Source organism: Gorilla gorilla, chromosome 18, assembly GCF_029281585.2.
Source record: "Gorilla gorilla gorilla isolate KB3781 chromosome 18, NHGRI_mGorGor1-v2.1_pri, whole genome shotgun sequence".
Classification (NCBI taxonomy): domain Eukaryota; kingdom Metazoa; phylum Chordata; class Mammalia; order Primates; family Hominidae; genus Gorilla; species Gorilla gorilla.
The window spans coordinates 11,178,733-11,199,206 of NC_073242.2; the positions used below are offsets into that span (position 1 = coordinate 11,178,733).

Consider the following 20,474-nt stretch of genomic DNA (forward strand, 5'->3'; position numbering starts at 1 on the left):
ACTGAAGAGATAAGGAGAAATTCTGATATTTTTGCCCTAGTATCATTATATGAGGGCTAAAGTCACATCTAATTGACCACAGACAATGGGAGAGGCAGCTATTTGGTATGCTTAATTGCTAAGTTTTTTTCCTCTCTCTGTCTTTCTGACTGTGTGATCCCATCTCCTGAGACCATGGAAAGTTTAGACCTTTGGGTTACAATTTCTTATGCCGTGTGTGTGTGTGTGTGTGTGTGTGTGTGTGTGTGTGTGTGTGTGTTGTGGTAGAACTGTGGAGGAGGAGGTAGAGAGAGAAAGCTGTTTCCTGAAATGGAAGCATTTGAATTCAGGTTTTTGTTGTGTGTGTTTTTAAAATTCTTTTGAGTTGGCTGTAATTGTCACACTGCCTGTTTTGCCTAGATCTGAAGAATGAATTGTTATATAATACTCTGTGCTCATAAAAAAATAAGGCAGGGAGGGAGAGGCATTGACTAATGAGACTAAGAGTTAAATCCAATATTTTTCAGTAATGCTTAAAATGGGGATGTCAGAGAGGACAATCTTTGTCCAAATTAGGCCCTGAATTTGTATCAGCTGCTTCATTTTGGCACTGGAGACATCACACACACATACACACACACAGACACACACACACACACACACACACACAGACACAACATAACACACTACGACACAGACACTGGGACCATTAAAAGGATACTCCCTCTTCCCATTATGTGAGCCAAGTCACATAAAACTTTGATTAAATTCAAATGCTTACATAAATTGTCTCTCCTCTCAAGAACACACCCGTTCAATTTAGTCTCTCTTGGCACTTTAAGTATCAAATCAAGGTTCTGCTGTCACTGCGGACAACTAAATGCTCACAGCTTCCAAAATGGGAATGAAATAAAAAGGATCTGCCAAAAAAAAAAAAAATCCATCTAGTAAAGCCACAGACCCTCATATCTTTGAATATTAGGCTGGGTGGCTTGGAAAAACCGACTTTATCTTTATCTTTCCAAGCCTCGGTTTCTGCATCTGTAAAATGGGGAGAAGTGATGGTTACTGTTTCCTTATAGGGTCTGGTGAAGATGACCTGAGATTGGTCCATCTCAGGCTGGTGGCACCATGGTGACCCCTAGAAAGTACGCAGTGCACGATCGTCCTGGGATCTGGGAGGAAGGTTTCTCCATGGTGGCTCCTCATGATGTTCTCTCCCTCTCTGCACCGTTTTGATTTTTCAGGGTAATCAGGAAGCAGCCGCTGCCCCTGACACAATGGCTCAGCCTTACGCTTCGGCCCAGTTTGCTCCCCCGCAGAACGGTATCCCCGCGGAATACACGGCCCCTCATCCGCACCCCGCGCCAGAGTACACAGGCCAGACCACGGTTCCCGAGCACACGTTAAACCTGTACCCTCCCGCCCAGACGCACTCCGAGCAGAGCCCGGCGGACACGAGCGCCCAGACCGTCTCCGGCACCGCCACAGTAAGTGGACGTGTTTGCTACGGGTGGGAGGTTATGGGGAGGCGCCCCCAGCCCTGGTAATGGCAGCAGGGGTGCACCCCCATCTACCCAGGGACTCTGGGAAACAGATCAGTCCCTCAGCCCACCCTCATCATACCAGCTTCCTGAAGGTTACCTCATTTCCATGCATTCATTCTTAGCGTTCATTTAAATCAACGGATTTTTTCATTAATTTCATTTATTTGTAAAGGGGCACATTTATCAATTTTCTATTCCTATAGTTTTTTGCCTTTCTAGAATGTCATCCCAATGAAATCTCATTTTTTTTTTTAAAAAAAAATTTTGATGTAAGATAATTTTTTTTTTAAGTCTTACGGCGGCTGGGTATGGTGGCTCATGCCTGTGATCCCAGCACTTTGGGAGGCCGAGATGGGAGAATCGTTTGAAGACAAGAGTTCGAGAATAGCCTGGGCAACAAAGTGAGACCTCATCTCTACAAGAAATTTAAAATTTACCCGAGTGTAATGGTGCATGCCTGTAGTCCCAGCTACTTGGGAGACTGAGGTGGGAGGATGGCTTGAGGCCAGGAGTTTGAGGCTGCAGTGAGCTAAGATTGCTCCACTGAACTCCAGCCTAGGTCACAGAGTGAAACTCTGTCTCTAAATAAAGAAAAATAAAGTCTTTGTGGAATTATAATTTACATACCATAAAATTAGTATATTTTTAGGTGTACAGTTCACTGATTTTTAGCATATTTACGGAGTTGTGCGATGATTGCCGCCATCTAATTTCAGAACATTTCCGTCAGCCTAAATACAAATCTCGTGCCCCTTTGCAGCCACTCCTCGTTCATACCTCAAAGCTCTGAACCTCGCTTCTTTACCTTAGCCTAATACATTTGAGATTCATCCAGGTTGCGGTGTTTGTCCCTGGTTTCTTCATTTTTATTGCTGGACCAAAGGGCAGGGGCTAGAAAGAGGCAGGGTGAGAGAATTTTGATGAATAAGGGAATTGTCCTGTATCTTAATGGTGACGGTTACATGACTTTATACACCATAAAGAGTAAATTTTATTGCATACAAATGATTAAATGGATTAGAAACAGGCATGTAAACGGAAACATTTTATCATCACTGTAAATGAAAACTGGTGTTTTGATCATTAATCAAATATAACTCTAAATGAAAATATTTATAGTAAAATTAAATAATGTTCATTTGTGTGCCACCTAAAGTAATCATGCATACCACAAAACCTATATGGAACATGCATTTGGGAACCTTTTTCTGCAGAATTCTTTAGAAGCGTGGGCACCCCAATCCTCTCGTCTGGAACATTTTTTAAGTGTAAGGCAATTCTGCCTCTTCGTCCTGTCCCAAGACCTCAGGAAAGCCAGTATTTGTGAAGAAGTTTATGGCTTTGAAGCATGATACATTTCCTGTGATAAAAGAAAACACTGATTAACTTTGCTACTTGCCACCTCATTCATTTGGAGGCTAGTTTTGACGTTTTTTGGGTTTTTTTTTTTTTGAGATGGGGTCTCACTCTGTTGCCCAGGCTGGAGTGCGGTGGCGCGATGTCGGCTCACTGCATGCTCCACCTCCCAGGTTCACGCCATTCTCCTGCCTCAGTCTCCCGAGTAGCTGGGACTACAGGCACCCGCCACTATGTCCGGCTGATTTTTTGTATTTTTGGTAGAGACGGGATTTCACTGTGTTATCCAGGGTGATCTCAATCTCCTGACCTCGCGATCTGCCTGTCTCGGCCTCCCAAAGTGCTGGGATTACAGGCGTGAGCCACCGCGCCCGGCCTAGTTTTGAAGATTTTTTTTAAAAATAGTATACATTCTGAAATTTTTAGTTGCCTCCCTCCCTTTTTAATTTATTGGAGTAAAATACATATAACATAAAACTTAACCATTTTAATCCTGTGCACATTTCACTAGTATTCAGTATATTGACAATGTAGTGCAAAACCACCACCATTATCTAGTTTGAGAATGTTCCTACCACCCCAAAAGGAAACCCCATACCCATTAAGCACACACTCCCCATTCTCCCTCTCTCCAGCCCCTGGCAACCACCAGTCTGCCTTAGAGATAGCTTTTTGTGTCTGGCTTCTTTCTCTTAACATGATGTTGTCTAGGTTCATTCATGTGGAGTATCCCACTGTATGGATAGAGCATGTTTATTTATTCATTAGTCCATTGATGGATATTTGGGTTGTCTCCACATTCTGGTTCTTCTGAACACTCCTGCTGCTGACTTTTTTGTATTTAGTTGCTGTGCCTTAGGCATGGGCCTGTTAAATGAGTGCGCTGGTTCAGCAGGTGTTTGTTGCTTTTGCGTTGACTACCAGGTAGTAGTGATGGGGATGTCGTTTACTGTTTGTTGGCTATTTTGTGATAATTAATAGTAGTAATGCCTGGATAGGTTATTTTCAGATTTTGAAAAAAGATCCAATCAGACATTATTTATTAAGCTAACTGCTGTGGAAATTTTATGTATTCATTTATTTATTCACAAATATTTATTAAGCTTCTATTAGGGCCAGGATTCATACTAGCTGCCATGGTTGAACCAAACAAAATGATCTTTAACTCTTGTAGCTTAGTATGAGAGGCAGAAACTGAGCATGTGGCAAATAGCATGAGTGATAGATGTCTTAAGGAAAATATGGGTACCGTAGGAAAATTAAAAAAGAACAGAGCTGCTACCTGCAAACGTGTAGTCTGAGAGCATTTCTTTAAGGAGATGATGCTTAAGGTGATAAGACAAAGCATCCCAGGCAGAGGGAATAGCACAGTCAAAGGTCCTAAAGTTGGAAAGATCTGGGCTCACTCAAAGTCCTAAGCAGAGGCCAGTATGTTTTGGGCATGATGAAGGGGATTTGGAGGTGATGTGGCAAAAGATGAACTGGGAGGAATTAGCAGGGATTTGACATCCTACAGACCTGGTGGGTCTGATAAGGGGTTGAAATTCCACGTTATAAGCAACGGGAAACCATTAAAAAGAGTTTAAGCCAGAAGAGTTATGAAATGAGACATAAAAAGGAAGGGTTAGCGATGCCTAGCTTAAAGGAAATTTAATCTAGTTGGGGAGTTGAGATGCTTCACATCTTTGCCCTGCAAAAAGAACACTTTAGAGATGAACACAATTGAATTTAAATAGCGTGTTGGGTGTCCACAGTGCCCCAGGCACTGCAGCAAGATAATCTGATGTGCAGACAAGCTCTCTTTCCTTGGAGAGCCTTAGGAGAATATAGGATTTGCTTTCTGTTAATTATGATAACGTGCCAAATTCTAGCATATACGTTTTCACAGGTTTTGTCTGTCATAATGACAGTAGGAGAAAACATTTTCAAAATCATAGTCAGAGGGTTATACCTTTCAGAGTCTTCTGGTTACAGGAAAGAGAAAACTCAGTAGGAAGCATGTTGGCCCATACAATAAAAAGTCCAGGCGGAGGATGGACACAGCCTGGTTTTTGGAACATGTCCATCAGCTTCTAATGGTAAACCATCCTGAGTTGGCTTCCTCGTCCTCACCTCAGCTCTCTGGCTCTGTCCTGCAAGTTCAGGCTCCAGTCACCACCTGTGAAAAGCTCTTGGATTCGTCCCATATAAGCCCTCTTGTGGGAATCAATCTCCATTCCTGGCTTGTGTGGTGTTATCTTCATTCAGTGGGTGAGGCTGGTACTGAGTGTCCCAGCCCTGGGGTCACTGAGGAGCTTCATATCCAAATACATGGAATGAAGACCATTTCATCAGAGTTCATGATGAGATGCCTTCAGAATAAATCATTAAAGAAACTAAGTAGACAGAATCTTGTCAGAGCTAAAGGCAGCATGGTGAACCTTTTGTACAAAGAAGCTTGAATTGGTATTCATCAAGAGTAGGGAGTGAAGAGAAAGACAAGGACAGAACATTGGAGAGCTCATGGGGTGGGGTTTGAAGGAAGAGGAACTATTGAATAAGACATCAATGGGATGTTCAGATTGGGCATTCAACCAGTTGAATGTTGGGCTATACAGCCTGGAGGGTATAAACTGAGAAGACATTATTGAAGTAACAGTTTGGATGTCTTTAAAGACCTAGAAGACAGTAGTTTTGCTAGAATAGTGGAGAGAGATGCAGAAGGGACAAGAGTTGAGGAGTAAGTGTGATATGTTGGAGTGGGTGGGCATTGCCCATTATAAATATTTGGAGTGATGAGGAGAAAGAAGAGATTGCATCTGAGAAGCAAAGAGGTCAGAGAAAGCAGTTGGTAAGACAGTTGATTTAGATTCAACTAATTTATGCCCACAAGGTCCCTACGTGGGGCACAAAAGACAGGAAGCAAGAGATAGGGAATAATGGTGCAGGAAAGAAAGTGATGAAGTGTTTTATAGGAGATAAGAAGGAATAGGATCAAGAGTATTCAGATATAGTAGGTAGTCTAGGAAAAAAGAAACCACTTTTTAACAGCTTTGTTGACATACAATAAGCTGTATATATTTAAAGTATACACTTTGATACATTTTTACAAATGTACCTGCATGCACAACCATTACTGCTATCCAGATAATGAATCTGTCCATTATCTCAAAGTCTTTTCTTGCTCTTTTTTGATCCTCCCCTCCTCCTCCTTGCCTCATCCCCAGGAAACCAGTGGGTCTGCTTCTTTTGCTATAGCTTAATTTGCAGTTTCTAGAATTTTATATCAGTAACCTCAAACATTATGTGCTCTCTTTGTCTGGCTTCTTTTACTCAGTATCATTATTTTTAGATTCATCCATATTGTTGCATGTGGTTGTAGCTCCTTCCTTTTCATTGTTGAGTACTGTTTCGTTGCGTGGATATGCCACAGTTTATTTCTCCATTTACCTACACATGCGCATTTGGGTTGTTTTTCATTTTGGGTAATGGAGAAATAAATCTGCTGACATTTGGAAGTACTTCAATTTTGAAACAGAAGAGAAGGAAGGGTGAATGTGTGAGGATGCAGAGAAATTTTCAAGTCAAGAGATAATGTGAGGAGTTCCATCTACATTGCCTTCATTTTTTCCATGAATGGAGGCAGCATCATCAAAGGAAGGATTCCTGAACTTAGGCAAACATGTCAGAAATCTGCCTTAGATAATTCCTAGAGTATTTGAATGGCAATGGATGCCCGAATTTGGAGAATGTAAATGTATGGTGGACCGGTTAGCTGTCTACTCTGTCTTCTCCAGCAATGTTTGGATGGTACACACTCTTAGAGGTAGGATTTTAAAGGAAAGACAGCCATTAGGGGCTGAAGCAGGTGGGCTTTGGGGCTGATCCTGAAGGAAGTTTTAGGACTTATATTCTGAACTGGTATTGGGTAAGTGCGGGAATCATAAAGGGGCTATCTTGTTTTTTGTTACAAACAATTACATCTGTATACTCATCTCTCTTTGGCCAAAAAGGAGATGTGACTTTTCAGTTATCCTTTCCTGATCTACACCAGCAGAACGTGGTCTATGACAAGTTTACTTCAAATTGTCTCTGCCTCCTCCTACATTTATTGGGTGTACCTTGTCTTCACTCCAGGTTCTGAATTTCCTGTGGAACGAATTTAACCTCAAAGTGGGTCAGAACTATGGTTCTCCCCACCCTACATCCATGACCCTGTATTTGCACAAAAAGTTATTATTGGGAGATACCTAGGTCATTCCCCATATGATAGTGCTGTACCTGGAATAGCTCTAACTCTTCTTTGACATATGTATCCACGACGCTTAATATCATTCTAAGGACATCGTAGAGGCCATTATTTCTTTGAGAAACTAAGTACTTTTGGGTGAGAGAAACCATCCATCCATCTGGTGGCCTCCAAGAACATCTAATATATGCACATGATTTAACACAAAGTGCAGAATCTGTAAAAGGGAAGGAGGATGCACCCAGAGCTCCCAACCAGAGCTCAGTAACATGCAGACAGAAAAGACTTACCAGGTCATCCTTTTAGTTCCCCACGGGCTGAGATGAGTCCCTGCAGGCCTTTTTTTCTGCTGAATTTCTATTTCATGTAGGCCTCCAAACATATCACGGATCACATTGCTGACAGAGCCAATACTGTATTATATCCTGACAAGGTATTTTACTCTTGACATATTATCATTAGAGATTTGCAAGTGGTGAATTCTCCATGTATCTACAATAGCAACTTAACTTCTATTTTTAACGCTTCTGCAGTCTGTTGAAAAGGCTCCCACCACTTTCCCACTAACTCTAGGCCCTGATGGGAGAAGGAATGTGGGTGACCCAGCTAGGTTCCTGAGCTGGAGGCTCTACTGACAGGGAAAAGAACTATTTAAAAAGTCAGGTTCTTCTTTGGCCTCAGCCGCTTCCCACTGAAGTGTTAACTGAGCCTCCAAATTTCCTTAATACTTTTAGGAAGATAAGGTATTGGTTGATGATGGTGTCCTGTTCTTAACCCTTTCCATGCCAGTTCTGATTTTGAAGCTGATGAAATCACTAAGGTATAGGAAAAACTTGTTCAGGGCATTCCTTTTGACTAACTAGCTATTATTATTATCATCATCAAAGCAATTCAGGCTTGGGGTTTAAAAAGCCAGACACTGGAAAAGGATATAAAATGAAAACTAACATGTCCTAACACCCACAACCCAAATTCTTAGTCTCTGTGCCAGAAATGAGTTACTAATACCTTATATTTCCTTCCAGAAGTGTTTTATGCAAATGCAAGCATATGCCTGCTTGTCCTCTATCTCTATCTTTATCTCCCTCTATCTCTATCATCTGTCTCTAATTCAATTTTATATCTTATAAGTACTCACTATTTCCATTCTCAAAATTACAGAATTGGAATCTAAACACCTACTTTGGCACCCCCTTTATATCTCAGAGATTATTCTGTATCATATTTAGGGGTTCAGTCATTATTTTGTGTGTGTGTGTGTGTGTGTGCATTTTTATGTACAGAAGTATCCTAATGATGGAATTTAGGTTGTCTCTGGGTTTAATCTTGTACTGTTGATATTTACCATCAGGCTACAGTACAGAGCTACGTACAAAGATTGCTGTCCATCTCTGTTTGCCTCTGGGTGTGAATGGTTAAAAGGTACATGGACTTAAGATGTGGACATTGATCAGTTACCCTACAGAGAGCTTGCACCGATTTGCACCCTCATGGACAGAACCTAAGAAGGCCTGACACCCACACCCTTGCCCAACTCAATGTGCTAGCCAACTCTTGGGTCATGTCCCTGCGGACTCTGTGTGTTTGGGTGTGGCTATCCCTCTCTTTGACAAAAGAAAGTACTTTTAGAATTGTTGGGTGTCCGGGAGAAGAAAAATTGAGGTGTGCTGCCGTTGCTTGAGGCCTCCTGTGGTCCAAAGACCATGCTAGGCCCTCTTTTGGTCGCCATCTTGTTTTGTTACATCAACCTTTTAAATGCTGTTAGAATCCCACCAATAAAGGGAGAAAGAGGTTGAAGATGCTTTGAGTTGGGAATGGTGCAGTTGAGGTCCTCACCCACGTCTTGTCTGCCTGATAAAGTCCAGGCTGTTTCCCCAGTCTCCAGCTGTCTTCTAAAATAGGGGTACCCAACTCCCAGGCCACAGATCAGTACCGGTCTGTAGCCTGTTGGGAACTGAGCTGCACAGCAAAAGGTGAGTGGTGGGTGAGTGAGCATTACCACTTTAGCTCTGCCTCCTGTCAGATCAGCAATGGCATTCGATTCTCAGAGAAGCATGAACCCTATTGTGAACTGCACATGCGAGGGATCTAGATTGTGTGCTCCTTATGAGAATCTAATGCTTGATTATCTGAGGTGCAACCATTTCATCCTGAAACCGTCCTCCCTGCCCCACTATGTCCATGGAAAGATTGTCTTCTACAAAACTGGTACCAAAAAGTTTGGGGACTGCTGCCCTAGAGGATCTCTTGGCCAATGGCTTAGAATTCTCATGAAGATTGGTTTCTTCATGGCTGCCCTCTAGCTTAGATAAACAGGTCAGTTAAGACCTGGCCTCTGGGCTTGACAAGATTTGACCCTCCATTCTGCTTAGAAGCAGAAGGAGCTCAAGCTGACCATTGAACCTCTCTGCTCTTATTTTTTCTATTACTCGCTTCCTCAGCTGTGACCCTTCTCCACATCTCCTCCCTCTTTTCTTCTAAACAACTATCAGATGATGGATTACAGAACAACAGAGTTCTTTTCCTTTGAGGAGGGTTTACGCCTCACGTACTTACATTGAAAGTTGGGCAAAATAATTGAAGGTTGCCGTCTAAAAATAGGGTGAATAGTTACATCGAAATGAGAAACAGGAAAAAGTCTCAAAAATCATAACTTTTGCTCATTGAATGTCAGACTATATTTTAAGCACTTTCCACGCGCAATCTCAACTAATCTTGGCCCTCCCCACCACGTATGAAGTGTTATCGTCTCATGTTACAGAAGCAGAATCTAAGGCAAATCACTTACTGAATGTCCCTGTGGCTGAGAGGCAGGAGTCAGAGCTCAAAAACAGGCATGTCAGACCAAAATTCTTAAGGGCTGGAAGCCCAGAAGACATCCCCCAGGCATGCCCAGCCACACTGGCCTCCTTTCTAAATAGATTGCTATCGCAGAAAGGAATTATTCATTTCACCCTGGGGAGGGCCCCAGCAGACCCAAGCCTGTGCAACATTACAGACTTCGAGTGTGCTCTTGTTTGAGACCTGCGCCTTGAGCAAACTCCAATAACATGTTTCGGTGGCTTCAAAATTGTCTTTTCAGATGACAGTGTGGCTGAGCTGTTTTGTCAATACCAGTTCTATTTTCCTAAAATTCAAATTTAATTTGAAGACATGGGTACTGTCTCTTGTTTCCTTAGGAGCCTGAGCACTATGCTTCTCACTCCCATGTATTCTCTGCAATACATGGCCCTTGGCTTTCAGGATAAACTAAAGACCTTTATTACCCAATACTGTGGCTGTTTTATTATTTTAAAGACCCTGGTCATCAAAAAGGGTCTAGTCCTGGAGAGCCAAAATGAATGATTTATCCCAACTTAGGATAACGTGGACAGGAACAGGATATCTCTGAGCATCAAACACCGATGTGTTTGATGTTCTTTTTTGGACTGGGGTTTCAGCCTCAGATTTTGGCAGAATTGGAGGTTGTTATGACAGGTGAAAAAAAATGGCATTGGTTAAATATCTTTAGATATTATCAGGAGAAGCAGAGTAGAATCTAGGTACAGAGCTTGACATTTTCATTCCCATTCTGTCTGACACAGAGTGGGACCATAGGCACGTTACATAACTTCTCTGAGCCTCTTCTTTTTTATATGTGAGGCTTAGAGTTGTTGTGAAATCCTAATACGGTAATGTCTATGAAGGTCTTAGTACAATGACAAACACATAGTAAACATTCTACCAGATAGACCATCCTAATTATGGAATAATTACAGTACCCATAATGAGAAATCAGAGCGGTCTCCTTGGTTCCGAATTCTTCATTAAAAATGTTTTATCCAGGAGAATACATTCATCATAAGAATTGTGAAATTTCCCGTTTCAAGAGCCAAACTAAAACTCCAATTCCGAGATTTATTTTAAAGGTAATTTTGTATTTAATGATTTATAGACAAATAGTTTTCAATCACTCATGTTTTAGTACAAACTATCAGTACAAGCTGTTCTTGGTCTAAGTCTAGGTCGTGGGCAAACAAAGTGAGATTCATTAGAGAAGGAAATGACTGAAGTTTTGTTTTTAAGACCTGAGGACATCTTGCTTTTGCTAAATGAGGAATGCTCAGGCATATTCTAAGGGTTTGATTTAATGTTTCCTTAGGGGGACTTCACTGGCTTATTTCCATTGCAAATATTATAGCCATCTGACAAGTTTCATCGTGACTTCGTCCTCATTTGGTGCTTTGTGCTTATTCACACCTGTATTTATTGTCATCAATTTACCCATTCAGGATGACTAAGCAGTCTCTGTCTTTATTTTTGGTTCGGTCCTTCAAACACCTAAATCTATCCTTTCTGTAGCTCATAGAGGCTGCTATACAAAGGACTGATATAAGTGTTTGAAGGACCTAATTGCCTCTGCATAGCTGATAGCCCCATTAAGCAATTTCATTTTATTTATTTATTTATGTGAGAGAGGGGTCTCACTCCATCACCCAGGCTGGAGTGCTGTGGCACCATCTTAGTTCACTGCAGCCTGAAACTCCTGGGGCTCCAGTGATCCTCCTGCCTCAATAGCAGGGTACTGAGCTCAGTAGCTCAGTATTGCCTCCTGAGTAGCTGGGACTACAGGTGTTTTCCAATGAACTTAGAAATAGGCATTAATCTATTTTGTGGGCAGTATTTGGGTCATGCATTAGTCAACAATCATTTTATGCCCTTAATTCATGGTCATATAGTCTTTAGGTGCACAGTAAGTTCCTATGAATTCCATGCAATTTTTGAATTCAAGGCTGGAAAAAGAAGTTGGCTATTCTCTGTTAACAGAAGTTTCAGGAATGGCTCAGCCAGAACCTTGCAATGCTAGAGCTGGGAGAGCCAAAGAGTTCATCTACTCTATCTTCTCATTGCACATATTTAAAAAGATCACATAAGTTATGGGTTGGAAACGTAAGGCCAGGTACAGTGGCTCACACCTGTAATGCCAGCACTTTGGGAGGTCAAAGCAGATGGATCACTTGAGGCCAGTGATTCAAGACCAGCCTGGCCAACATGGTGAAACCCTGTCTCGACACAAAAAGTACAAAAATTAGCCAGGCGTGGTGGCGGGCACTTGTCATCCCCACTGCTCAGGAGTGGCTGAGGCAGGAGAATTGCTTGAACCAGGGAGGCGGAGCTTGCAGTGAGCTGAGATCATGCCACCACACTCCACCCTGAGTGACAGAATGAGACTCTGTCTTAAAAACAACAACAATAACAACAACAAAAAGAAAACTCAAATACTTTCACTTCCAGGCAAGTAACATCCATGTTTAAAGAGATTAACTTATGTTGGAGACATTGGCAAAATAAATTTTTAGTTTTCTCCATTAAGGTAGGCATTACAAAATTACAAGCATGATGGTATGCAACCCTTTGGTGGGGACCCTGTAGTAATTTAGCAAACATATTTCCTGTCCACAGGATGTTGTCCCTACCCATCCATCCAATCATTGCTATTTTGGATTGTTAAACCACTATTATAATTTCACTGACAAATTTCCACTGCAGATGTTTAGATTTCTTTCTTCTTAAGAATAAGCAGCAATTTTTATTTTTCTGGGTTCTCTTGTTCACTACTATTTTATTCATTTTTGTTATCTGTCCAGCCTCTGAAGATACTGAATTTATAACTTCTGACTTAATCTTGGAAACTTTTTTGTTTTTTAACAAGAGGTGAATTTAGGCTGGGCATGGTAGCTCACGCATGTAATCCCAGCACTTTGGGAGGCTGAGATGGGCAGATCACTTGAGGTCAGGAGTTCGAGACCAGCCTAGTCAACCTAGTGAAACCCCGTGTCTCCTAAAAATACAAAAATTAGCCAGGCATGGTGGCGGACACCTGTAATCCCAGCTACTTGGGAGGCGGAGGCAGGAGAATCACTTGAATGCAGGAGGTGGAGGTTGCAGTGAGCTGAGATCATGCCACTGCACTCCAGCCTGGAAAACAGTCAGACTCCATCTCAAAAAAAAAAAAAAAAAAAAAAAAGTGAATTTAGGAACCTGAACCTTTAAGGGAGACTGTATTTCAGGTTCATAAAAGAGACAGCTTGGATGCTTCAGTGTGACAGTGCAGAGATTCATAGAATGTTAGAGCTTGAGATGACTATTTTATCTTCCTGCTTCATTTACAAATGATGCTCAGGTTCAGAGACAGAAAGTGACCTGCCTGAGTCACACAGTGAGTATCACAGCAGAACCCAATGTAAGGATGTCCTAAGAGAAAACTCCCACTGTACCATGCCCTTCCTCTGTCCATCTCCTGGATTCTACAGCCATTTTTAAAATACACATACCCAGGGTTATCTCTGCATTGAAATAGACAAAGTCCCAATGACACTGCCTTTAGAAGCACGCTGAGCTGTACACTGTAAGTCTCTGTTTCTCTTTGCTATCCTATTTTGGTTCCTAGCCAGAGGTTTCAGCCACAAGTGGGCCTTATTCTCACAAAGACTTCCAGACTTCTTAAAAAAAAAAAAAAAAAAAAGTCTTCATTTTATCTAGTTCTCTCCTGCTGCTCCTGGTGGTTGTATCAATGGGTCTGTGTGAATTCAGCAATGTCATGCGTTCCTGCCAGCTCCAGTCCCAATCATTACTTCTGGGTCAGGACACTAACCAGGGGGTCTGGGTTTCTTCCTTTGTATCCCCGAAGAATGTGGAGCTTGCCAAATTGTCAAATTATAGCATTTGATGTAGAGCTAGGTCCAAGTGACTGTACAATCTCTGCAGGAGTTCAGAAGCTGGCTTCTGCCCCTGGTAGAAACATAACCAGACTCTCAAGAGACAGTAAGCCAGACAGTCTGGAGATCCAGGGAGATGCTCGTGGGTTCTCTGGCTTCTGAGCCATGGGGAGAAAGTCATCACCACCCAGAAAATAAGCCTTCACCCTGACAGCAGCAGCAGAATGTACCTGGGCTTGAGGACCTGACTTGCATGCCATCTCAGTGTCCTTAGGACAGAAGTTCCACGGGCAAGTTCTTTCGGCAGTAAACCAAGGTTTTCAGCCTGTACCACTCAAAACAAACCAGACCATCAGGACCAGTTAATGTGAAGGCTTAAATGTTGCAGATTTGTTTTGATAGTGAAAAGGCAGTTTTCTTGTAAAAATAAAAAAAAAATGTAGAGTTGCAAATCATACAATCCAAACAATATGGGCTGCCCTGATCTTTTAAAAGGGAGAAATGTAAATGCACATTCTGATTGTCAGACGAGGAACATCAAATAGAAACTTCTTGGGCTGAAAGGAAGTTACAAAAGAGGAAGCAGCGATCATTTGTTGATAATATATGGTAATGATCACTAGCATTTAGTGAGCTCATACTGGTTACCCAGTGGAAGTGGTACTACCAGCTTTCTGTGGACAATCAGATTGAATTTTTACAGCATCCAGAAGAGGCAGGGACTATAATTAACCCCCTATGGCCTAGATGAGAAAACCAGAACATAGAGAAATCAAGGATGTTGCCCAAGGTGACAAGGCTGATAAGGGCAGAGATGGGATTCAAAGGCAACCACGGTCCACTCTCTTACCCAGTCCATGCTGGGGTCTTCCATGAGCCATGCACTATGTTGTGTATTTCATTGACATAAGTCATCAAGAAATAGGTGTGATCATTCCACAATTACAGATGAGGGAACTGAGGCACAGGTATGAAGCAAATGTAAACATAGGCCTGGCAGATTCCAAAACCCATTTTGTGTGATTACCCCGATAGTAGTTTATTTTACCTAAATGACATTCCCTGCTAACTATTTCAATTATGATAATATCATTACAGGCAAATATCTTAACAATCCTGCAAGTCTGTAGAGCTCTGAACTCCTTCAATTTATACAACTAAACCCACACACATCCTTCCCATTCCTAACCCATCCGCTTCCCCAGTGGCATCCAGTGGCCCCATAGAGTGAAAGGGGCCTTCAAACCATTTGGCAAGCTCACAAGAGGAAGCCTGGATTTCCCAGAGAAACTTGCTACAAGGAAATCGCTAATTATAACCCAAATTGTATTTGACTTCTGCATTTTTGCTTTATATTGTTACACTATAATTTAAATAGATTGTTCCCTGGCCTTTTTTAGGGGGAGAAACTAGCTACCTTTTTTTTTTTTTTCACTAAGAAAAGCAATGGTAGGTGTAGCATTCCAATGACAGGAGGTGGGTTTCGTCCCCCCTCTTCCCTCTAATTGGCTTGCAAGTGGGAGTTGGGTTAGCAATTATGCCAGGAGTTGCCTGGGGTTCCAGGCGGTGACATTCATCTGGTGGCTCCACAAAAGGGGAAGAGACAACAGTGGGTGGCGCCAGCTTCAGGGAGATGAGCCCCAGAGAGTTTCTCTGACTCCAGAAGGCAGATGTTGGGGGCGAGGGGAGATAGGGTATGTTAATCATTGGATTTGGGAATTTTTCCTCTTTTGAGACATTGAAGCTCTTGACAGAGAAGACCAGAGGGGACCTAGTAAAAGGGAGAATGTGAGTTGGATGCACACCCTGGTATACAGGGCGTTGGCCATCTTTCTCCTTGCCTAGTCTAGCTGTGGATGGGGCCCAGAGCCCCTTAGCAGCTCTTCCTTTTCTCTCTTCTCTCCAGCCTTCTCCAGGCTTTTAACATCAGCAGAAGTAGCAAGGCTAGGAGTTGGCAAACTGTAGCTCGTGGGCCAATTCCTGCCTGCAATGTTTTTGTCAATAAAGTTTTATTGGAACACAGTCACACTAACTGGTTCACATATTGCCTATGGCTGCTTTTGCATGATGACAGCAACTTTGAGTAATTGTGACAGAGCTCGATGGCCCACAGAGCCAAAATTATGCTTATTGTTTGACTCTCAACAGAAAAAGTTTGGCAACCCCCGATCTAGGCCAAAGTGTACATATTGTTGGCCTGCTGGCTGCATTCAGGCATCGGGCCATTTTATTGGACTCAAATTAATTAATTGCCTACATTGTAAAATGAAAGTTTTCACAAAATAAGCTGGCTTTGATTAAAAAATGGAAAAATCTAACAAAACATGGCAGCTAATGTTGGGGATGTGTCATCCCTCCCCTCTGACTATTTGTCATAGTCGCCAGTGCTGCCTGTAGGGTTTTACCAAGTGTACCCTTCTACCTGCATGGACTGGTCCTCATAGGCACTTGAGTATGATACTCTTTCAGGTCCTCTGGGTTGTTTTTAATAAAAGATTTGGTATTTCTTACTGGACTGATGAATTACATTTTAAAAATTCTTTCCTCTCCGTCAAACTGGACTTCCCTGTGGAACTCCAGAAAGAAAATAAAAAATGTGTTTGTGTAATGCCAGAATTTAGTGACTGCCAGAGTTGTTATAGCAGAAATACAACATTTTCTTCCACCTTGAAACACCCATACACATACACACAGCCCTGCATTTTTTAAAAAAAAAAACCTTTAAAATTGAGACCTATGTCACTGCAGATGCTTCTTGACTTATGATGGGGGTATGTCCCAATAAATCCATCACAAGTTGAAAATGCATTTAATACACTTCACCTACTGAACATCATCACTTAGCCTAGCACACCTTAAAGATACACAGAACACTTGTATTAGCCTACAGATGGGCATAATCATCTAACACAAAGCCTCTTTTATACTGAAGTGTCAAATATCTCATGCACTTTATTATGTACTCTACTGAAACGAAAAACAGAATGGTTTTATGGGCACTCAAAGCATGATTTCTACTGAATGTGTATTGTTTCCACATCATTAAGTTGAAATATCGTAAGTTAGGAATCATCTGTACTGACCTTGATTTAAACAAAAGCAGGATTAGTAAATAGTACATTCTTCTTCAGTCAAAGAATGAGTTTCTCAATTGTTATTATTAGTAGAGCAAGTAATAATGGTGTTGGGCAATATATTAATGATTTAAGTCAATTAATTCTAAAACCAGTGGTGGGCGATGTTACCTCATTTTAAAGATAAGGAAAAGAGACTCTAAACGGTTGTGTAAATTGTTCCAAATAGTGGCACCGGGAAGTGATGGACATGTAACTCAGATCCAGCCCTGATTCATGTCAAAGGTCCCAACTTTTTTTTTCTTCTTTTTTTTTTTTTTTTGACATGCAGTTTCACTCTTGTTGCCCAGGCTGGAGTGCAGTGGCTCGATCTCGGCTCACTGCAGCCTCCACCTCACAGGTTCAGGCGATTCTCCTGCCTCAGCCTCCCGAATAGCTGGGATTACAGGCACCCATCACCACACCCAGTTAAATTTTTTTTTGTATTTTTAGTAGAGATGGGGTTTCACCATGTTAGCCAGGCTGGTCTCGAACTCCTGGCCTCAGGTGATCCGCCCGTCTCAGCCTACCAAAGTGCTGGGATTACAGGCATGAACCACAGTGCACGGCCACCACAGCAACTCTTTAAACACTGAGCACACACAATAGAGCCAATGATTAACTAAAATAGGCAACTTTGCCTTTCTCTGAAGCTTACGTATAGAATACGGTAAGCCCCAGGATAACTTCTCCTGTAGCTAGAATAACTGATCCCAGGAAGAGCCCCTGGAAGCTTGATTCCATCCACTGAAAGTCAGTTTTGGGTAAAGTCGTTAGTGCGTCTTCTGTTGTTCTCAGCAAATCTTCAGATAATTTTTTCACCAGGCTCAGCAGAGGGAGAACTAAGGCTAATGTATTTAGCCAGGGGAATGACAGGTTTCCTTTTCACAGTAAGGGTTCATAGGGTAGGAGACTATCCACTCGTAGCAGAAGAAAATCCTAATGAGTAGGATCCAGGTTTTAGGGGGCCTTTAATTCTAACACACAGTTCACCCTGGGCTGCTCAAACGTCTTGACTTGCCCCGCAATGTGTGTGTGTGGCTTTAGGAAGCCCTACGATTTTCCTTCTTTGGCTCGAATATCAAGCGCTGCAGGCTTTCTGAGAATTCAGTGTCCTGACGCTGGGGCTGAGCCCTTGGTAATGACACTGTAGACACGAGGTAATTACAGCTCTGTTAACTCCCAAGTCAGGCTAAGTGGACCTCTGATTATTATTCTGAGTATAATAGGAGCATAACTAACATTGAAGGGAAATTGTACTTCTCTCTTTTATTAACCGCTTTTATATTCCCTTGTGCATGGCTATGATGCTATGAAATCTCCTTAAATGTGATATTACTCAATATAATACAATAATAATGCACACACCGTAATGTATTGGATTACTTTGCAAACAGCCCTTATGAAATTGAATTTCCCATCATTTCCCTGGGCCAGCTCAGGGCTGCTGGGCTTACAGGCCCTTTCTGTAGCTGGGAGCCTGGAATCTGCCTTCACAGTCACTTAGGGTTTCATGGATATGAGCAATTGGTCCACACCATTTTTATTCACAGCGAGGATGTTGGCCAACCAAGTTTCCAGACATCTCACTGGAGATTGCGGCTCAGAGATGCAAACAGTGTTTGATACCTCAGCATAGTTTGAAAATAAACTGGGCTAGATGGTGTCAGGAAGGAAGCTAGATACAGGGAAGGGAGGCCTTCCATGCTGGAATTAAATTCTGAAGTCTTTTCCATTGACTTTGCTGGAGAGTCTATCAAATCTTTGTTCCTTTGTAAACTCTTTCCTGACACCACCTCAAAACTAGAGTTGGTTCTTCCTTTGTATGTTTTACATGTTTTGAAAATCCACCCTTTGTTTGGCATCCCAAAATACTTACTGAACTCCTACTATGTATCACACATACATTAATCTATTAAATGCTCATGAACAATTTTACAACCCCTTAAAATTTAATATCCGGCATAAAGCTATAAACTTTTCGAGGACACCACTGTGCCTTATTCATCACTTTTATTCTCAATGTTAGGCAAAGTGCCTGGAACAAAGTAGATACTCAATAATTGTGTATTATTTATTCATGAATATTTCTTAGGTTCTTACTATTTGAGAGGCGCAGAACTGGGCCTTGGAGATACAAGAGTGAATAAGACAGACATAGCTTCTCCTTCAAGGAACGTACAGTCTACCGTAACACAGAATACACACACACACACGTCACTCCCACAGTTGAATGCAGCCAGCCATCATATCCACCAGGTTCTACATCCCATGGAAATAAGAAAACACTGTTTCTTCCATCTGCAATTGGTTGAATCTGTGGATGTGGATCCCGTGGAAACGAGAGCTGACTGTAATTACATTTGCAAAAACTTCTGTGAAGGAAAGGTAGAGGATGATGTGCAAACAAGCAACAGGGAGACATAAATCAAAGCGGAGATGCATTCAAGACTTCCTTAAAGAAGTAACTTTTAAAATGAAAATTAGAGGCTGGGCGCGGTGGCTCATGCCTGTATTCCCAGTACTTTGGGAGGCCAAGGTGGGTGGATCTCTTGAGGCAAGGAGTTCAAGACCAGCCTGGCCAAAATGGTAAAACCCTGTGTCTACTAAAAATACAAAAATTAGCCAGGCGTGGTGCTGCACACCTGTAATCTCAGCTACTCAGGAGGCAGAGACAGAATCGCTTGAACTCAGGAGGCGGAGGTTGCAGTGAGCCAAGATCGCACCACTGCACTCTTTCCTGGGCTACAGAGTGAGACTTCGTCTCAAAAAAAAAAAAAAGTAATTAATAAATAAAAGAAAGACATGCAGAGAAAGGTGGGTGGATGTCCTGGGTAGGACAGCCAGCAGATGTGGAAGCAAGATGCAGGGGCATGTGGAAGCCAGCTCTTAATGGCCTGTGATTGTCTGTTGTATATTTCTCTTTCCAGCAGGACAGGGATGCCATGGTAGTAGCTTGATACTTCCAGGGTGAGAGTATTTACACTATGGGCATTGGCATTGCCACAGATGAGGGCTTTTCTGTCTACTTTTCTGGAGAGCTGGTTGTTAATCAGTTACCAGCACTCCAGTGACAGAAAGAAAGTTGGCATATTCCTATGACAGAATGAATATCAGTGTAGCTGTGTGGACGGGCAGGGAGATGGTGGCCCAAGTTGAGCATAAACAGGTGAGCAAGAAACATTCATGCAGAGCCCTGCAGGCCTCATTTGGGGGCTTTGTACCATGGGAGGCCATTGAAGGATTTTAAGCAAAAAGAATGCCATCATTAGCTTTGATTTTGGGAATGATCTGACTACCATGTGGACAGTGGATTGGAGAAAAGCAATAATGGTGTTGGGAAGTGGCAGAAAGGACAGCCAGTAAGCTCTTGCCTTGGGCTGGATGAGAGATGTTGATATGAACTAGAATGGTCTGGAACATGGGTTGGAGTCAATATCAAATGACCAAATAATCTGCCAGAGCTCTCTGTAATATACATTATTCACACCTGTGGACTTTTGTGACAATTTGGGACTGTATAGTCCCTTGTAATTTAATTCTGAGAGTGACC

The 20,474-nt window shown here is 42.1% G+C and overlaps 1 protein-coding gene across 33 annotated transcripts in view; it reads left to right on the forward strand.

Moving 5' to 3' along the window:
- RBFOX1 (RNA binding fox-1 homolog 1) overlaps positions 1-20,474 on the forward strand; it is a 2,483,553-nt gene that overhangs the window by 2,290,027 nt on the left and 173,052 nt on the right. For all 33 annotated transcript variants that reach the window (XM_063699486.1, XM_019012245.4, XM_019012254.4 and 30 more), the window contains one exon: positions 1,227-1,469. In XM_063699486.1, the coding sequence (XP_063555556.1) occupies positions 1,227-1,469 (243 nt within the window). The remainder of the gene's footprint in view (positions 1-1,226; positions 1,470-20,474) is intronic.